The sequence below is a fragment of the Corylus avellana genome, chromosome 5, assembly GCF_965113065.1.
Source record: "Corylus avellana chromosome 5, dhCorAvel1.hap1.2, whole genome shotgun sequence".
NCBI lineage: Eukaryota > Viridiplantae > Streptophyta > Magnoliopsida > Fagales > Betulaceae > Corylus > Corylus avellana.
Genome location: NC_142494.1, coordinates 8,989,084 through 9,010,791, shown reverse-complemented (window position 1 = coordinate 9,010,791; position 21,708 = coordinate 8,989,084). Strand labels below are relative to the sequence as shown.

At 35.2% G+C, this 21,708-nt stretch overlaps 2 protein-coding genes across 2 annotated transcripts; one reads left to right on the top strand and one right to left on the bottom strand.

The window, feature by feature from the left end:
- The first annotated feature begins 10,153 nt into the window (after positions 1-10,153).
- LOC132181317 (trans-resveratrol di-O-methyltransferase-like) lies at positions 10,154-11,991 on the top strand. Its single transcript, XM_059594482.2, has 2 exons — positions 10,154-11,171; positions 11,678-11,991. Exons 1-2 carry the CDS (start codon positions 10,401-10,403, stop codon positions 11,981-11,983), a joined length of 1,077 nt encoding a protein of 358 aa, XP_059450465.2. The 5' UTR covers positions 10,154-10,400; the 3' UTR covers positions 11,984-11,991.
- Positions 11,992-16,218: 4,227 nt separating this feature from the next.
- On the bottom strand, positions 16,219-17,317 carry LOC148585353 (uncharacterized). The gene is made up of 2 exons (XM_088516722.1): positions 16,961-17,317; positions 16,219-16,842 (listed from the first exon to the last, which is right to left on the bottom strand). Exons 1-2 carry the CDS (start codon positions 17,315-17,317, stop codon positions 16,219-16,221), a joined length of 981 nt encoding a protein of 326 aa, XP_088372848.1.
- Between the last annotated feature and the right edge of the window lie 4,391 nt (positions 17,318-21,708).

Below are 21,708 nucleotides of genomic sequence, written 5' to 3'. Positions count from 1 at the left end.
TTGGTATGGTCCGATAAACGAGAATCACTTGAAGAAGATTTTGAGCAGGGAGACGAGTTGTAGGCTTGTCGATCTTTCACCAAATCTGAAGCTATGATAACTGGCAAAGATTTGACTGGACCTAGGAACTTATACTTGAGGTTTTCCGGTAAAGGCTTAAGTTCCTTCATGGGGGTTCTAGCACTGCGGTCTCCCTACTTTCACTGCTCACTAGAGGAGCACTCTCCAAAATCGCATCTGCCTACTCAAGTAACTTGTCCAAATCCAAATCATCTCCAAACTGAGCAAAGCATGCTTCCAAGGGGTCCTCTATGCTTGATTCTTCAACAGTCTCCTCCATGATCTCCTCTATCAAGCATACATGTCTCACTTCATCATATTCCAGTGGTTGCTTGCTGATATCAAAGATATTCAACTCCACTGTCATATTTCCGAAGGAAATCTTCATTACTCCCGTGTTACAATTTATTAAAGCGTTAGCCGTAGCTAAGAATGGTCACCCTAGAATCACCGGTATTTGAATCCCAACATTCTAAACCGGCTCTATGTCTAGCACAATGAAATCCACAGGGAAATAAAACGTATCCACCTTAATCAACACATCCTCAATTTCCCGTGGAACCTTTACTGACCTGTTAGCCAACTAGAGTGTCATCGATGTGGGCTTAACTCTCCTAACCCCAATTGTAAGTAGAGTGCGTAGGGCAAGAGATTCACACTTGCTCCAAGATCCAATAAAGCCCTCTCAATCCTGCTGACTCCTATCATGCAAGAAATGGTAGGACACCCAGGGTCCTTATACTTAATGGCAGCTTGCACTGTAGGATCGAGTTAACCTGCTCTGTCAAAAAATGCCTTATTTGGGACATTTGTCCTCCTCTTAACAGTGATCAAGTCCTTCAAGAACTTGTCATATGATGGTACTTATTGGATGGCGTCCAAGAATAGGACATTGATTTGAACTTGTTTGAACACCTCCAAAATGTCCTCAAATTTTCCTCCTTTCTTAGGTGCTCGCAACCTTTCAGGGTAAGGTGCTTTAGGAACAAACGACCTAGGAGGATCCTCAACAACGAATGTGGCTTTAGATGGCTCAGCATCTCTCTTCTCATTGTTGCCACTCTCTTGCCCTTGTGGCACAACATGATTCTCTTCAAGCAGAACCACTTGATTGTCCACTTGTCTCCCTGACCTCGGTGTGACAATCGATTTCACTTGTTCCTGCCCGTGTGCAGGATCTGAAGAACTTCCAACCGCAAACTGTCCCTTCGGGTTGGGCACGGGCTCACTAGGGAACTTTCCCTTCTTTCAACCAAGTGACTTGCAATTTAACCCATTTGACTCTCTAGCTTGGCAATCGCTTGGGTGTTTACCATTGCCGCACTCCTCACTTCACTTATGGATTGGCCAGTGAGCTTCATGAAGCCTTGGAGAGTATCTTCCAATGACTGTGAAGATGACATTGGTGCTTGAGTGGGAGCTTGGAAAGCATGTGATGGCACTAGATGGGCCAAGCGACCATGATTCTGAACCGGTGGAAGAAATTCAGGAGGGTATTGATTGTGAGCATGATAAGGGGCTCCTCCTTGATTCACCGGTTGGTTTTGCTTCCAGGAGAAATTAGGGTGGTTCTGCCACCCTAGATTGTAGGTCTTTGAGAATGGTCCACTTGACTGCTTCCGACAATCATTGAAAGGGTTCACTTATTCCATTGGGTACTCAGCAAAGCCTAGCATAGATGGACAATTATGTGCTAAGTGCATAGGACTAGCACAAATGGAACAGCTATCAACATTGAATGTGTTGGCAGCATTAATGGACTAGCCCACAGTGAGTGCGTCGACCTTCTTGGTGAGAGCATCTATCTTTATCCTCAAATCAGTATCCTCTTTAATCTCATAGATGCCTCCTTTCTTGGGAGCACTGATAAGCGCCGAATGTTGTACATTCAAGCCCCTTAATTTACATATGTTAATTCCTTAGCATTGTTATTTGTTTGATTTTGTTTGATTTTTGTGTTTTAGGTCTCATTTGACAAACCATTGAAAATTGGGCTTAAAAGGACAAGAAGTTGAGCATTCTGGATCTAGGATTGATCGCAGCACTCCTAGGATCGAGCGCACTGCGTTCGAGCGTCTGCAGCCAGGGATCGAGCGCATACCTGCGCTCGTGCGCACAACAGTTAAGTTCGAGTGCACAAGACCTCGGATCGAGTGCACTCGGGCGTGTACAGCACGGCAGCAGTCCTTTTCCAGCATGGACTTGGTTTTTAGTCTCCCAATTGGACTAGGAGACAGACTTCCGATTTTCTGAGGATTTCTAGGGTTTTTAGGGTTCTCCTAATCCCTATAAATAAGGCTCTAAACATTGTAAATAGACACACAGCTTTCTAGAACAAAATTTAGTAAAATTGTCTTTGGAGCTTAGAAGAGCATGAGCAGCTAAACCCAATTGTGGGGTATTGATGTAACCCTTTCCAAGCATAATGGTTTGATTGTATTTAATTTCTAGTTTTTCAATTTATGCATGTTGATTGTATAAGTCTGAGGATTGCTACAATTGATTTCTGTTCTTCATATTAAATGCAATTGTTTTTAATTCCAATTCAATAATAGTAAAATTCTTATCTTGTCTTAGAAATTATTTTACTATTATCGAACTCAAATCATTCTTATTTTCTGTGATTATAAGAATGATGGTTATACAATGATTCTTAATTGGCACGTAATCAATAGGGTTAGATAGACCATACCTAGGAAAGACGGATCGTACTACACCTTAGTTTAGTGTAATTTAGGTAGACGATCCATGCCAACCAAAGATGGGTTATGTTATTCCGTTGATTGCATTAATTTATTTTTATATGTTTTCTTGTTTAATTTATAACATGCATAGAAAGAATTGCTAGAATTAAATATGGTTAACCATTGATGTGCGAATTGTGGTGAAATCAATACCCTACTTTCTCTCTCATATATTTACTCTTTTTATTTTCATGCACTTTAGTTTTTAAACAAATTAAATCAAATCCCCTTTTAATTAAGTTAACTTTAATCTTTTAAATTTTGATAATTAAACCCCTGCAGTCTTTGAGGTTCGACACCCACAATATAGCCCTATCCTACAGGATTCATCCTATTGCGAATGGTTATTTTTATAATTGATATTTTTTGTCACAAAAATACCACATCAAGCACGAATGGATTTGTCCTCGCAACTTGAAAAATCCCACTGCTGCGAGTTGTCGGACAACTTGTCCAATGTCTTGTGTGCTTCATCCCCCGTTAAACTTAAGAATGCCCCCCCATTCATAGACTCGATCATACTACCGTTGGATTGAGTCAATCCTTGGTAGAAGAACTGAAAGAGTCTCAACTTCTCATATCCATGTGGAGGGCATCTTATCAATAATTCCTTAAACTACTCCACACTCTCAGAAAAGTTCTCATCCTCTTCTTGAGTGAAAAAACTAATCTTCTTTCAGCTCTCATTTACTTTCGACATTGGGAAAAACATGCTCAACAAGATTTCCCAAGATGTAATGGATCCGGGCGTGTTGGAGTCCAACCATGCCCTGGATTTATCACGCAGAGAGAAAGGGAAGAGTCTAAGGTGGACAGACTCTGAAACTTGAAAGTGGCACATATGTCCTTGAATTTCTTTACATGACTTTAAGGATTTTCAATTTCTAACCCATGAAAAGAGGGTAGGACTTGGATGACATGAGGCTTCAAATCAAAATGGGTGACATTGGTAGGTGGCAATACTATGCACGAATGGGAGTTTGTCGCAACTGATGCGAACAGATCCCTAAGCGATCTAGTAAAGTCCACATTCCAAGCTCTCGCTTCCACATCATTCTCAACCCTAGCTTGCTCATTCTCCACATTCCAAGGTATATTCTCTCCCATCTCAACAATTGGCTCTAACTCAACAGGTGCTCTCTGATTTCTCCTAAGATTTCTTTCTATGTCGGGATTTAAGGGTATCAACTCTAAGTTCAAGGATCTCCGACCAAGCATACACCAAACAAAGATTCCAAAAATAAACTAGCTAATAGGACAAGATATTCACAAAAAATAAAATGAACAAAACAAAGAATAAAAATAGAAAACAAAAGAAAACAGAAAATAGAAAATACTAACAAAAATGGATCAAAAAGAAATTGCAAAAAAAAAAAAAATTTCCTTAGCTGCTTCTAGTATGCTGTTGCTGCCTGCAGAGATGCGCTCGAGCGCAGGTGAAAAGCGATCAACCGTAGGAGTGCGCTGGTTCAGGTATGCTTCTGTTAGGTGCGTTGGTGAGCTTGAGCGTCAATGGAATGCGCTCGAGTGTGAGTGCACAGTGTGCTTCAACACAGGAGCAGAATGGTTCAAGTGCAGATGCGGCTCACTGGCTTCCAGTGTGCTCGAGTGCACTCGAGCATCTTGGCAGGGACTGGAATTTCCAGAAACTGCAAAAGAATTGAAAACAACCACAAACACTTCTTCTTCTTTTTTTTATGTTAGACAATAAAGCAAAAAAAATTAAAAATAAGAATAAACAAAAATTTCAAAAAGAAAAATGAAACAAAAAATCTACCTAAACTAGTAGAAAAATAAAATTAATTCAAACAAAAATCAATTTTTACAAATCAACAAATTCCCTTGCAACGGCGCCAAAAACTTGTTGTGAGTTTTAAAATGTACTCACAAACGCACGAGTCGTATGTAATATAGTGTGTGCAAGTGCGAGGTCGATTCACAGGGAATTGCGTCATGCAAATCAATTTCTATTTAAACTAATCCTATTTTAACCTAGTTCCAAAATTATGTTTTTTTTTTTTTTTTTGTCGTGCAGAATAAAATGATTAAATCAAATGAATTAAAAGACTAAGGTTTTCCAAATCCACCTCATCAAATTAAAACTTTACATTCCAGTGTTTTGTTCATACAATCAATAAATAATAAAGCCCAAAATGTATATTAAAACATCAGATGAATCCAAACAATTGACAAATCACAACAAATACCCAATTGAAATCAAATCATTCAATGTATCCGTTTGACAAACGAATCACAATAGATATCCGAATTTAATCAAATAATTCGATGTATCCGTCTGATGAAACACATCGAATATCAAATATTTCATCAACTAATAATCATTCAACCAATTAAAAGCATTTAATCTTATAATTGAATTGAAATCAAACATTGAATTTATTAAAATTGGAATTGTATAAACAAAACGACGAGACTGTAACTGTTTATCAATGACGAGGCTTCATCTTCAACCTTAGTTGAAGGTTTTAGCCTCTCATGACTAAAAACAATATAATAAAATCAAATGTAAACATCTAAAATGAAGAACTTACAAAGAGATACGTCCAAAGAGCTCAAGAACGACACAAACTCGAAAATATGCTCTCAACAGCACCTCCCAACGTCTGTTTTACAAAATAAAATGTGATATATATACTAAAACTTAGGGTTTCGGCTCTGCCAAGTCAGCCTGAGTGCGCTCGATCACACACTAGGTGCGCTCGAGCGTACTTGGGTCTTCAAGTCTTCTACAGTGCAGCACTTAGGCACTGCGTGTTAGCACTGATGTGAATGTGCGCTCGAGCATTCAGTGCTGGGCTCGAGCGCAGATGTGCTCAAGTGTGGTGTTGTGCGCTCGATCGTGACTTCCCAGAAATGCAATTTTTCAATTCCTTTGCATCTTTCACAATAATCCCGTAGTTTTCCCTTAGCAACCTGCAAAACACTAAAACTAACAAAAAATCAGAAAATAAGAAGGCTAAAGACTTAGCAAATGCAAATTAAAGGGTCTAAATATGCAATATTTGGCACTCATCAAAAGGTTGAGTATAACTCTTAATGAGTTTACATAAAAGGTGTTTTTTAATCTACAGGAACACCTAGAAGAACTCTACCTATGTGAGTGTAAAGTCAGGCTGCTTTTGTTAGGGCTTGGTAGGCTGCCTAGAGCACTCATGAAGTTGGGATAGCACATATGGCCATTAATACACGGCTGAAAAGAATTATAGAAATTTTAATATGTTGATATGTGTTAATTCTCCAGTTTTATCACTAAGGCCTCGTTCGGTTTGCAAAATGCGTATTCCATTAAAAAATTGAATAGTTATTATTAGGAATAGAAAATAATGGAATGGAATAGTTATTCATATTCTTTAGTCTACTATCACACTAATAAAGCTTTGAGGATTATACACTTTTGAGGATTATACACTAAGTGAATGTTCAAACCCTAAAGGTACTTTCATTTATGTATCAACATTTTGGTGTAACAGAAAATTTTTTATTTTTTTGTGAAAAGTAATTTTAATTGAAAATTTTATTTTCTTGAAATAAGTGGGGGATTGTTGATATTATTTCATGAAATTAAAATTTCAAAATTTTTAAATATTTCATGATTATTTCATATTTTAAATTAATAATTGTTTTCCTATTATCATGTTTTAATAGTTATTTGTTTTAAATAAATAACGGTTGCTCCTATTATCTTGTTTGATCAGTTACCACTACTACAATTTCTCCTATTATCTTGTTTTATGAGATCATGTTTTATCAAATTATAACTGCTTTTTCAATGTTAGATTTTAAAATAATACGTAACTAGTATTTCAACTTATATAAATTGCTTATGTGATTATATGAAATTAATATATAATTTTTTTCCAACAGTTTATTATTTACAAATAGTTTTATTTTCTCTCCATTATTCACGGCTATTACGAAATATTTTCTGGTTCTGGATAATGTTTAGAGTTTGCAATCTGTACACTATATTAGGTCATATTGTATCCTGTGGATAAGATTGTTTTATTCCATTTTGTAAAACTTCTTATACAAGTGGGAGACAATATTTGTCTAAGAAATAGAGTCACAATTACTTTACTGTCCAGATTTCAACTACTTCTCATTTTGTTTATGTTCTACGTTTATTTTTCCTACAATTCCTACAACATTATTTCCAACAAGTTTGTCCCATTCCCATAAAAAAAATAATAATAAAAAAAATTAAATTAAATTAAATTAAAAATTAAAAAAAAAAAAAAAAAAAAAACCTTTTTTTGTGTGGGGGGGGGGGGGGGGGGGTGGGAGATTACTGATAAAGCAAAAGACTTAAATAAAGAAAAACAAGAAATTGGTTTAGGAATGACAAAGAGCTACTCAAAAACATAAGTTGCTCTAATCCTACAATTCCTACAGCATTATTTCCAACAAGTTTGTCCCATTCCCCTAAAAAAACCTTTTTTTGGGGATTATTGATAAAGCAAAAGAATTAAATAAAGAAAAACAAGAAATTTGTCTAGGAATGACAAAGAGCTGCTCAAAAGCATAAGTTGCTCTAATTATATAATTCTTCTATATTTTGAGGGCCCGTTTGGGAGTGCGATTTTAAAAATTGTGTTTTTAAAAATTGCGTTTTTCAAATCGCACAGGCGTTTGGTAAAACATGCTAAAAAGTAATTTTTTTATCAATTGAGTGTTTGGATAATATTAGCATATAATTACAGTTTCATGACCAAATTACTAATAAGGACATTTCTTTATAACAGTAAAATAACTAACATTGTCTATATATAAACCATCAAAGCTTTATTTTAGTCTTTACTTTCGTCATTTTTTAGCTTATAAGTTGCAACATGTTTCTTTAATATATAAATAATGTTTGAATTTATCCTTCACTATATTTCATATATGGACATGTGGAGTTGATATCAACATTGAAACGAAACAGCACTAAAAAAAAATTAAAAAGTCATTATTTTAAATTGTTACTGTGCAATCAGAAAAATACTATACTCTCTGTGCATTGCACAATAAAAAAATTAAAATTAAAAAAAATCACAAATTATCACTGTTTATTACCCATTAAAATATATATATATATATATATATATATATATATATATATATATATATATATATCACAAACTGTTACAGTGCAATACCCATTAAAAAATAAAAATAAAAATCTATCACAAATTGTTGCTATACAGTACTTTAAAAAAATAAAAAATAAAAAATAAAAAGCCATAAAAAATAGTCATTGTGCACATCACTATGCAATGCACAGTGACTTGAGAAAAATCATCATCTTGGTCATTGTACAGTATTTTTTTTTTTTTTTAAAGAAAAAGCCTCACTCGGTTACTGTACACGCACTATCACATTACAGTGGAAAGTTCTACAAAAGCAAAGGAGTTATATGGAGAGAAAAAAAAATATTAAAGTGGGATTATTACCTGGTAGAGGGGCGGAGAGATGGACAACAGCAATGCACACCGCTACAAGGCGGAGAAATGATGGAGAAAGAGAGGATGAAGGAAAAAAAATAAAATAAAAAAATAAAAAATAAGAGAAAATAAGGGTTTAAATATATTTTAGGTGGATATTCTTGGTATTTTTTAAATTCTCGCTCAGAAAAATGTAACTATTGAACCAAATATTTTTTTAATAGAAATCGTGATTTTGTTTTAAATTCGCACTTTTTCAAATAAACACCCTCTAATCAGCTTATGGAAATCGCAGATTTTTTTGCGATTTTAAAATTTGCATTTTTAAAATCTCAATCCCAAACACCCTAAAATTACAATTTGGTTTAAAATCGCAGATTATTTTTTAAAAAATACACTCCCAAACGTACCCTGAGTATAATACAAAGGGCTACAAAGGTACAATTGTTTCCATGTGGTAATATAAGATAATATTGGAAAGTCAACATTACAAAGGGAAAGTAATCCTTGTTTTTGGTCCACGTCCATACTAGCATTCAAGTCTCCAAAGGTAACTTGAGCAAACATAGAACTAACTTGTGTAGGTCTTCTAGGTATGGGATGTTTACAAAGACTAGGTCCATCAATGGTAACATGCATCAATTGTGTCTTCAACGGCTGGGAATATATTGTAAAAGGAAGGGCGATCTTCTCTTGTCTAAGGTCCACACGTACATGCATCATCAACGGCTAGCTAGTGTCTTGTAAATGGAAAGACAATCTTCCATATATATATATATATATATATATATATATCTTGGGCAGAAAAGGTTAGGCGTTCTTGAGAATGCTATCTCCAAACATATGTATGTAATGCTCTTTCCAAGAAGATGATTGCGTAATACTCTTTTTTCAGAATTTTTTTTTTTTCCTCAAAATTTCCGTAAGAAGTTAAAAAAAGCTAAGATTTTGTTTCACTTTGATATGAGGAAGAAGAAGTGTCAAGTTGTTTTTGTCTTGGGAAGGAAACGAGTTGTACGTTATTTTTTGTTTTGAGAAGAAAACGAAATAAATAAATCACTTCTAAAAAAAAAATAAGATTATTTATGCGTTGCTTTTTTATTTTGAGAATATAATGAGTTATTTTGTTTATTTAATAAGACCATAACATGTGGCATTTGTTTTAACCCTTAGATAGTTAGATGTAATGGACAGCCAGATTTAGGAATTTGAGAAACTCCAATTCTCTAAGAATTCAAGGGGATTCAAATCCTATCTCCTAAACCAATCTCTTCTCCAAAATTTTGGTAAGCTCAATATCCAATAAATTATTTAATTCTTTTGCTTTATCAGGCCACCGAAAATTCTTGGTTCCAGCAGCATATCGGTAGTTAGGCCCTCCACTAGAGAACTACAAAAAAAGAAAAAATAAATAAGCAAAAACGAACATGCAGAAAATAATGTTTCTTTTGGCAACAGTTAAATCTCACGCATTAGCTGAAAAACGTGCAGTTATTATCTGTATCCACAACTCTCTCCATCTTTCTCTATTTCCCAACAAGCTCCACTAGCACCATGATAGTAGCTCAACATTGCCACGTCGAACCAAGAGGGCTCATCAGCCCAACCCAAAATACTTGGCCCTTGAGAATGATACAGCTAAGCAAGGAGCAAGGGGTTACGTGGATAAGCAAGAGAATGATACAGCTAAGCAAGGAGCAAGGGGTTACGTGGATAAGCAAGAGGAGATAGCAGCCCAAGGTGTCAACATACAGGAAGTCGGTGTGCAGTAGCTAGAGTCCTAATTCTACTTTACTTTGTAGTAGTAATCCCAAGTCTAGACGTAATAGTTTTACTTCTACAATTAGGACTAGTTTTACGTTTACAAGTAAGTCTTACAGTAGTCGGTTATTAAGTAGTATAAATATGAGGTCTTTGTAAAGAACAAGGCATTGAGAATTATTAAGCTAAAGCTTATTTGTGGTTTATCTCCAGCCCCAATTGGAGTATTTGTGGTCTCTCCTACCCGAAAGGAGCTATTATATCTAGCATATTTTTGTTCTCTGTTGTTGGGTTCCATCACACCACTACTATATATAGAAATCAATTTCCCACTTTACAGATCAAGAAGACAGCAAGCAAGCAGCAGCTTTGTAATATCCTATCCGATAAGATGGGCTTGAGCAATGAAGTTAGTGCTAGTAAACTACTCGAAGCTCAAGCTCAGATATGGAATTATGCTTGCAATTACATAAACTCAATGTCACTTAAATGTGCTATTCAGCTAGGCATCCCAGATACCATCCACAACCATGGCCAACCCATGACTCTTTCAAATCTTGTCACTGCACTCCATATCCACCCTTCCAAATCTCACTCCATCTACCGCCTTATGCGCATCCTAGTTCACTCTGGCCTTTTTTCCCAGCAAAAAGTCGGTGAAAATGATGAGCAAGAAGGGTATTCACTCACACTTGCTTCCCGCCTTCTCCTGAAAGATGAACCCTTGAGGGCTGCACCACTTTCCCTTCTTGTACTTGAACCCAGTTTGATTACCCCATGGAGTTGCATCACTAGTTGGTTCCAAAACAATGATCCGACACCGTTTGAGACGGAACATGGGAGGTCAATTTGGGATTTTGTAGCTCATGAACCAACCTTCAACAACATATTCTTTGAGGCCATGCATACTGATTCCAAGCTGATTGGGAGGGTTTTGATCGAGGAGTGTAAATGGGTTTTCGAAGGATTGAAATCCTTGGTTGATGTAGGCGGTGGCTCAGGAACTATGGCTATTGCCATTGCTGACGCTTTCCCCAACATCAAGTGCACTGTTTTTGATCTTCCACATGTTGTTGCTAGCTTCCAGGGGACCAACAACTTGGACTTCATTGAAGGGGACATGTTTGAGGCAATTCCTCCTGCAAATGCAATTTTGCTCAAGGTAAATATATTCTATATATCATCATGAATATTAGTTTTCGCTTTAGTTTTGTTGGAGTTAATTTTATAATTTTTACCGAAGGGAAAAACATTTTTACGAGAATTAAACAAGGTTTTCTTTTCAACTAAAAATATTTTTAGTTTAACAACTATTGAAAATCGTCCTAAATACTAAAAAAAAAAAAAAAATGGAAAACTTCACAAATGACCCTCGAACTACTCCGTATTTTGAAAAGACCCCCTAAATTTTAAAATCTCTCAATTTCACTCATTGAACTTTCAATTTGATGTAATTTACTCTTTCCGTCAATTTTTACAGTTAAACTCCTTAAAAAGACAAAATTACCCTTCGATTTTAAAAAAAAAAACAAATGAAGAAAAAATGAAGAAAAAAAAAATGTTACGAGGTGGTCCAACCGTGGGTTACCCTTGTGATTTATATATATATATATATTCCAACGTTATTATATACGAGTGTTGTAACTGTGGCTTGAATTTCACAATCAGTGGATTCTGCATGACTGGAAGGATGACGAAAGTGTGAAGATACTGAAGCTGTGTAGAGAAGCAATTTGCAAAGATGAGGAAGCTGCAGGGAAGGTGATAATCATAGACATGGTCCTGGAAAACCAGGAAACAGACAAGGAGACAGCTGAAACACAGCTCTGCTTTGATTTGCTGATGATGGTCAATGTTAATGGCAGAGAGCGTAATGAGAAAGAATGGAATAAGCTCTTCTTGGCTGCTGGCTTCACTCATTATAAGATAACTCCTATACTGGGCCTCAGGTCTCTCATTGAGGTTTACCCTTGACAAGTACACCAGGGTGAAACACAGCTCTGCTTTGATTTGCTGATGATGGTCAATGTTAATGGCAGAGAGCGTAATGAGAAAGAATGGAATAAGCTCTTCTTGGCTGCTGGCTTCACTCATTATAAGATAACTCCTATACTGGGCCTCAGGTCTCTCATTGAGGTTTACCCTTGACAAGTACACCAGGGATTAATCCTCTTCTGGTATTGCCTGTAAAATAATCACAATAAGCGGGGATTTCTCCCTTATCATGCTTTTGCTTTTTTGGCTTGAAATTTTTATGATGTTCTGTTGTGTTCAATATAATAATTATTGTCAGTATATGTCGATGTTATATTCTGTGTGCTATATTTTTGTACCTCATTTTTGACAATATATAACGAAGTTTCGTTTGTGGTCACACGACAAGATTTAACGTACAGTTCCATATATATATGCCACTTGAGAAAAGCCTTTTAAAAGAATGATTAATATGCATGGTTGAGGCCCACGTATACAGTCTTCCTTCCATTTTTGTGCAAGTGATTTTCTTTAGATAGGCCTAGATCGATATCGCACGTTCCCCTTTGATTTGATTGAGGATGGAATATAGCAATTAGCAGTCTAAATTGTTAAGCTTTATTGTGAGAAGCTAATTATCCGGACAGGTAATGGGCCCAAAATTTATTTGGGCAACTCAATCTCGATCACATGGAGTACTCTCTCACAAATTACTATGCGAATTGCTAGTTATTGTTGTGTATCTCAATCCTTTGATTATGTGTGTTATATTTGGTTTATTAATTATCATCATAAGAAGTATATATGTTCTTGCATGAATGATAAAATCGGATTGGCATAGCAGTGGAGTACTCAGGATTTTGGTTCCCATGAGGCAAGCTGGTCGTGAGGCAAACATAATGTTTATGCCATCTAAGATGGTCGCCTCTTCCGTCATCCCATTCCCTCAGATAAATCGTTCGTGCCAACTAGCATCGACGTTGCGTGTTCTATGATCGTGAGGCAAACATAATGTCAACCGCGCGTAATCAAATGCTATGAGATGACGCGTATGCAGAGATGGTGCATCACCATCATTGTACAGTTGTACTTTGAGGATTATTCAAAGATATATTCATTAAATGCAGGTCTAGTCCTGGTGCAAGACCTCTTGTGTGTGTTTGCCGAAGGACTTCAAAAAAAAAAAAAAAAAAAAAACCATTATTCCTCTCAAAATTAATTTTAACATTTTTATTTTTTACATTACATCAATAACTTTTTATTACTATTCAAATAAAAAAGTCACTATAAAACAAATTTTTTTCACTTTTTCATATAAAACACTCTTATTTTTTTCTCACATTAATCAAATCTGCTACCGTTCCAATCTACTTTATTTTTTCAGTCTACTTTATTTTTCAAGTCCTTTGCCAAACACACTCTTATGCCATGCCCTTTGTTAACCATTGGAAACGATTGGCTTGGAGGTGATCGAGATTCGAGTGATTGAAAAAATTTGTAATCTCAATTGTTGGTAGTAGTTTGGGCTTTCTTGTATACCCGAGTTTCTCCATAATGATGAGCTGGGCCTTGATACTCATCCCAATCCCCAACGTTATACATTATTTTTGTATCATCCCAAAGCTCATGTGATATGGTCCCTCATAGCATGTAAAGTGCATTGGAGTAATGATATACATCACTCTTATATCACAACAAAGCTAATGTAGCGTGGTCTCTCACAATAAAAAAAATAATAATAATTTTCATGCACCACATAATATAAGAGATCAAAGTAAGAGTAATATGTAGCATTATTGATTGGTGCATAAAAATGATTTTATATATATATATATATATATATATATATATTACACAATGAATTCAAAGTAAGTGAATTCTGAATTTAGCATGGTGGACCCTTTTTTTATTCCATAGATTGAGAGGTAGTGGACTCTTGAGAGTGGGGGTAGTTATCTCGGATACTCAAAACTTCTTTGTTGATGTTTTCTTGTCTTGATAATGCTATGAGCACTGAGTGACACCATTCTTATATATTGCTCTTATCCAGACAACTTTATGACAAAATAATCTTACAAAACGTGAACGTAGATTTTAGGCACTATATCAACGTCCCTACTTAGATTGATTTAATGATGTTATTTTCCTTTTCTTGTCATTCACGAATAATAAAATCTAATTAACAACTCCACGAAACTTTTCCATATAATTTATTATAGGCACACTGAATTTGAACATTGTTTCTATTTCTCACTTTCTAAGATATGGTAAGGAACATGCATGTGTATCATACCCATACCATACCCACACCATGATCCTATCTCTAAGGGCCTACAAATTTTGCATCATATTATTTAGAGAAATGTTTTCTCAACATTTTACGGTTTTACACCACCACCCTCCCACACACCCCCACCCCCAATTTACAATTACTAGCTATGACTATATTCATACTACTTAATTTACACATAAGATACTTTCTTGAGGCTAATTCTAATCCTCTGACAGAAGGTAATAACAAATAAGTTTAATTAGGTTATTATCAAAACTATAATCTGGATTTGGTTGATTACTCTCCTGTAAAATTTTCAGTAGAAACAGTAGGTCTATAATTTCTAAACTTTGTAAGATTGTTTAGTTTAGTGATATAAAGCTCCTTAAGCTTTTGTGACAATGGATTCACTCACTAATATGGCATTGATTATGAGAAACCTGTGTCGTTGATGTTTGATGATGCATATTTTTATACGGCCGGACTAAAAAACAGGTACATGCAAAATAAGAAAAGAATCATCATAGTAATGCTGACTTACGGACAGCCGAAAAATTTCTGATACTTGAGTCAATAACTACATTTGAGAGAGATATGGCATGAAAAATATATATATTTTTTAAAAGGGAGGCACATACCTCAATTTTTTAGATTATGGGGTCTTTTATCCAAGGCTTTCTAATGGCATTTTGGGCTTTTATTTTAATTGGGATTTGGGATTCGTTTGGTAAACGATTTCGTTTCAGTTTCGGTTCGATACTGTAGTAAAAATTGATTGATGTGAAAAAATAAACTTCACTGGTGGGTCGGGATATGTGGATTCCCGCTGTGCTTTATCTGAGTGAAGCAACTAGGTTCCTGGTTAGCTCAAATACAATCAAACCTTAGTTCATGTTATTGGAGTAAATTGGTTCAGTAAATAGAAAAATATAATTTAAAGTGTTAGTGATTAATCACTGTGGGTTAGTTCATGTACAGCCAGTGGTGAAATGTTAGCATATTTCTGATAACACTCAAATGTAGCAACAGAATTTCCTTCTTACATTAAGCACCTAATTTTGTTTTTCTAAGTTTCATCCAATACTCCAAACAATATATAACTCTAAAATGCATTAAAAATAACCTTATGGCACATAACTTCAATGCAGAAAACAAAATAATATAAATTCAAGCCATATTAAACAATAATGCAAACCACTGGTCAAGGTCCAATAATAAAATTAAACAAAGTGCAAAAACGGATAAATAGATAATGCAATGAATTAAATCTTTTTACACAAGAAGCATCATTAGAGTACGATGAAGATAAAGAACAATCAAAATGGCAGCATGCAAACAAGATGCTAGCTAGCCTCAAAACAGTCAAAACAACTTATAACTTGAAAAACAGAACAAAACAATAATAACACATGTTGATTGGCACCTGTATAAGAGAGCCAATGGCCAGGCATCAAAAGTAGTTGGTCGGTTAAGCCGGTTGATAAAGAAAGTGGAAGAGAAACAAATTTTGGTTGCCACTTGTTAGCACTTAAAAGCGGAGAAGAGTCTAGCAAAGTGTTGACCTCCTTAATTGATTTTTCAATGTCAAAACTACCTTTAAAATGGGCTAAACACGCCTCTAAGGGATCCTTATAGCTTGACTGTATGAACGTATTCTGAACCAAATTAAACTATCAATCATGTAAACCTCACCAACCTCTTCCTTGTTTGGTGCTTGCTTGCTGATGTTGAAGATATTAAGTTCAACTGTCATGTTTCCAAAAGAAATCTTCATCAAACCATTTCGACAATTGATCAAAGCATTGGTTGTGGCTAAGAAATGAAGACCCAAAATGACATGAATTTGCCCACTACCATTGTGCACAGGTTCAGCGTCGATGACTACGGAATCCACAGGAAAATAGAATGCATCAACCTTAATCAGAACATCCTCAACAATACCTCTGGGAATTTTCCCTAACTTTCAGCTAATTGATGTCATTTGAGTGGGTTTCAACTCCCCCAAATCTAACTCCAAATATACTGAATATGGTAGTAAGTTCACACTTGCCCCTAAATCTAGCAAAGCTCGCTCAATGTCATGATCCCCTATATTGCATGAAATTGTAGGACATCCAGGATCCTTGTATTTGATGGGATATTTGCACTTAATGATTGAACTGGCGTGCTCTATTAAAAGGGCCTTTTTAGGAACATTGGTCTTTCTCTTTACTGTAACCATATCTTTCAAAAACTTAGCATAAGCAGGTACTTGTTGGATTGCATCAAGGAATGGAATATTGATTTGGACTTGCTTAAAAACCTCTAAGATGTCTCCAAATTGTGTACCTTTGTTGGGTCTTGCTAATCTCTGAGGGAATGGAGCTTTTGGTAGAAAATCTGTGACTGTGGGATTAACAACAATTGGCAATGCAGAATTAGGCTCCTGAACCGGGAGAGGAATTGAGATTGGTGTGGGATTGTCCTTCTCCTTATCATAACTATGATCAACCTCTGAACTTTGAGTGGTTTCCATCTTCTCAACCTCTGGAATTCTAACGTGATTGTCGACTTGTCTACCGGACCTCAGGATGGTAATGGATTGAACCTGCTCTTGATCATGGGAAAAACTAGAAGAATTGTTGATGCCATACAATCCTTTTGGATTTGGTACAGGTTGACTAGGAAATTTGCCTTTCTCCCTTTTTCCAACATGTGTTGCTAACTGGCCAATTTGATTTTCCAATTTGGAAATTGCTTGTGTTCATCTGAATGGCACGGTTAGTTGTTTGCATGAAAGCTTTGAGAGACTCTTCCAAAGATGATTGTTGCCGTAATTGTGCCACGAATTGAGGAGTAGATTGAGGAGCATGAGGATAGGATTGATTAGGCGGACGAAATTGATTCTGCTGATGCACTTGTTGTCCACCTATATTCATAGGAGGTTGGTTCTGCCACCATGAAAAAGTAGGATGATTCCGCCAATTTGGATTATATGTCTCTGAAAATGGACCAGCAACTGGCTTTCCATAATTATTTAGTGCATTCACTTGCTCAGAATAACATTCGTAATAACCAATCATGGAAGGACATAATTCTGATGTAAGCATAGGACTAGCACAGAGAGAGAACATACACCATTATGAACTTTTGGTTGAGAGAATTAGTATCTCTACTCAAAGTCAATGCTTCTACCTTGCGGGTGAGAATGTCTAAACTTGCCTTCATGTCAGACTCTCACTGATTTCATACAGACCTCCTCTCTTAGCTGCTTGAGATGATTTCTCTCTATAGTTGGAAAAATTACCATTGTTGTGAACTCTCTGATAATTCTTCAAGAAATTTATACCCTTCATCATCACTAAGACTCAAAAAACCACCACCATTCATTGACTCAATCATGTTACAGTTTGTCTAGTCAAAACTTATAGAAATATTGCACAAGTCTCCATGTCTCAAAACCATGGTGGGGACACTTTAAGACATGTCTCTGAATCTTTCAATTCCCAGCTCTCGTAAAACTTCTTATGTTTTTCTTGATAAAAATCAGAAATTTCTCTCATCGTTGCATTGGTTCTGGCCATGGGGAAAAACTTAGAGAGAAACTTTGTGACAAGAATTTCCGATGAAGTGATAGATCCGGCTTGTAGAGACTTAAGCCATGCCTTAGCCTTATCATGCAAAGAAAAAGGAAACAAACGCAAGCGCACAGATTCATCTGAAAAGTTCTGGAACTTGAAAGTATTACAGATGCAAGAAAAATATTTACATGCATGTAAGGATCCTCATTTTCTAACCCATAAAAATTAGGAAGAAGTTGAATTACATGGGGGTTTCAGCTCAAAGTGTGTTGTAGTAGTTGCAGGGAACACTAAGCAAGATGACGGGTTGGTGGTGATGGGTGAGAACAACTCTTTCAAAGTCTTGGTATCCTCAACGTTTTTTGCCATTGTGGAAAGTTCAACTCCAACAAGACGATGTGTGTAATCACGCTCCCACGCACACATAAACCACACCAAAGTTTTTTTTTTTTTTTTTTTTTTTTTTTTCTGTAGAAGAATGAATTCAGGTGGGACCTAAATTGTTTTCCTGCCCAAGTCCCCGGCAATGGCGCCAAAAACTTCTTGTAAAATTTTAAATGTACTCGCAAGTGCACGAATTGTTTTGATTCTTTTGAAATATAGGTTTTGCAAGTGCAAATTTGAACACACAGGGACTTGTATAATTGTAAAAAAACTAACTAAATCTTAACTAAATAAATCCTAATCTAGTTTAACAATGATGCAGTTGTTGAGAAATAAAAAGTAAAGAATGCAATTAAACTAAACAGAATAAATGAAGTAGTAAACTATTAAGATAAAAATAACCAAAGCAAACTACAAATTAAATTAAATTAACTAAACTAAATTAATAAAAGTGAGATTTGATAAAATTAATGGGAAAAACAATAAGGCTTTTTGGGATCCACCTAGCATTATATTACGTATTCTCGAGACATTTTTTTTACTCAACTAGGTAGGAAGTCAATTCTCCTAGTCGAAAGATAAAAGAATTAAGCAACAATCAAAATATAAAATAGACTGAACATGGATTTGTTGAGAATTTTACTTTTAATAACAATGTGACAATAAATTATTAAGCACTCAATATATTTTCGAATCATAACAAATCAAACAAAGTAAGCATTTGATATAAACAAAAATCATAATGAGTCAAAATAAACTTATCACATGAAATTATTCTCAAATTAAAAAACATCCCCAAAATTCAGTCATTAATCTATGAAAAACAACAATAGTCTCAAGAACACATGATAAAAATATTAGGCTTCACCCCTAGCCCTAGCTAGAAATTTAGCTACTCATAATATTAAAATACTTAACAATGTATAAATAAAAAGCCATGAAAAAGAAAGAACTGTTATGAATGCATTCATGCATTAGGTGGATGACCATTTAGTTCCATCTCTTGGAATTCTACACATTCATGTCATCTTTTAGAATTCCTATAACATCCATGTAATAAATTGATTAACCCTTTTGTTTCATATTCCCCATTTCATATTCATTAACCTCCCATTATGATTTCATGCCTATAAAAGGGAGTATTGAGTTGTATGTAAAACACACAATAATAGAGAAGAATAATACATAGTTCCTGAAGAACTAGTTTCATATATTGCAATCTTTTATCTTGTCTTGTTATTTTCTTTAATTTTACAACACGTTATCAGCACGAAGCTCTAGCCAATTGTTGTGTTCTTTTGATCTTCAACATCAAAAGCTATCCGTGAGCTATTCTCAATTCATTGTAAGTTTCTTTAACGTTTAGTAATCTTATTATCTATTTTGTTAATTAACATTCTAACATTTGCATATCCATGTGAGATTTATATGAACTAGAATATTATCATACTAATGCTATGAATATAATAGTTTATATTTGAAAATTTTTGGTTTGTGTATAATATCACTTAATTTTAAATAATGTTTATTTATTTAATTCTTGATATATTTTTGTATAGATAATGTCAAATCTTACAAAACTTGAGTTTGTCGCTCTTGACGTTTCTGGCAAAAATTACTTATCTTGGATCCTTGATGCTGAGATCCATCTTGAAGCTATGAATCTTGGAAATACTATTAAGGAAGATAATCAAGCATCCCAGCAGGATCGCGCTAAAGCAATGATTTTTCTTCGCCATCATCTGCATGAAGAATTAAAAATTGAGTACCTTACAGTAAAGGATCCCTTGACCTTGTGGAATAATTTAAGGGAGAGATACGAGCACCAGAAGACAGTTATCCTCCCAAAAGCTCGCTATGATTGGATGCACCTGAGGTTGCAAGATTTTAAGAGTGTCAGTGACTATAACTCTGCACTCTTTAAAATCAGCTCACAATTAAAATTGTGTGGAGAAAAAGTCACTGATGTGGATTTGTTAGAAAAAACATATACCACATTTCATGCATCGAATGTGCTCCTGCAGCAGCAATATCGAGAGCGTAATTTCACAAGATATTCTGAACTGATATCTTGTCTTCTAGTGGCTGAGCAAAACAACGAGCTATTAATGAAAAATCATCAATCTCGTCCAACGGGTTCTACACCATTTCCTGAAGCAAATGGAACCTCATTTCATGGTAATAAAGGAAACCGTGGTCGTGGACGTGGACGTGGTAGAAAAAATTATAGAGGTCAAGGGGAACGTACTCATAATTCTTACAAAAGAAATACCCCATACCACCAGAAGTGGAACCACACTGAGGCAAAACAAAATGAAAACAAAGGTTTACAGAATAAACCTACAAAGAACTATGAAGATAAATGTTACAGGTGTGGTATGAAAGGACATTGGTCGCGTACCTGTCGTACGCCTAAACATCTGGTAGATCTATATCAAGCCTCCATAAAAGAAAAGGGGATTGAAATGAATTTTGCTAATCACAATAATCCTGAAGATTCTCCAATTTTTCTTGATACTCTAAATGGAGAGGGTAGCACTCATCTTGATGTTTCTGATTTCTTTGTAGACTCTAACACAAATACTGATCTTCTGATTGGTGATGAATATGTCTACAACAATTAATATGTTTTATTTATGTCTTAATTATAGTATGTTTACATTGTCAAATTTCATTGTATTTTGTTATTTTCTTTTTGATTAATGAAATTTTAATATATATTTTGTTTATATATAGAGGTATGGGTCATATTGATGGAATGATTAATTCCAAAATGATTGGTGAAGATTTGTGTCTAGCAGACAGTTGTACAACGCACACAATTCTTAGAGATAAGAAATATTTTCAATATTTGATATTAAACAAAGCTAGTGTCAATACAATATCAGGTTCATCAAACCTTATCGAAGGCTCTGGAAGAGCAAATATTATATTGCCAAAAGGAACAAAATTTTGTATTGACGATGCTTTGTATTCTTCTAAATCTAGAAGAAATTTAATTAGTTTTAAGGATATTCGTCTAAATGGTTATCATGTTGAAACCACTAATGAAGGCAGTGATGAATATCTTTATATTACTTCAACAATTTCGGGCCAGAAGCTTATATTGGAAAAACTGCCTGCTTTCTCTTCCGGGTTGTATTATACAACAATAAGAACAATTGAATCACATGTTGTGATGCACCAGAAGTGCTCTAATCCAAAGATTTTTATGCTTTGGCATGATCGTCTTGGACATCCGGGAACAATTATGATGCGTCGAATAATTGAGAACTCTCATGGGCATCCCTTAAAGAACCAGAAGATTCTTTTACCAAGTGATTATCCTTGTGCTGCATGTTCTCAAGGTAAACTTGTTATCAAACCATCTCCTTCTAAGGTAATTGTTGAATCTCCATCATTTTTACAAAGAATTCAAGGAGATATATGTGGGCCGATTCACCCTCCATGTGGACCATTTAGATATTTTATGGTTTTAATAGATGCATCATCGAGGTGGTCACATGTTT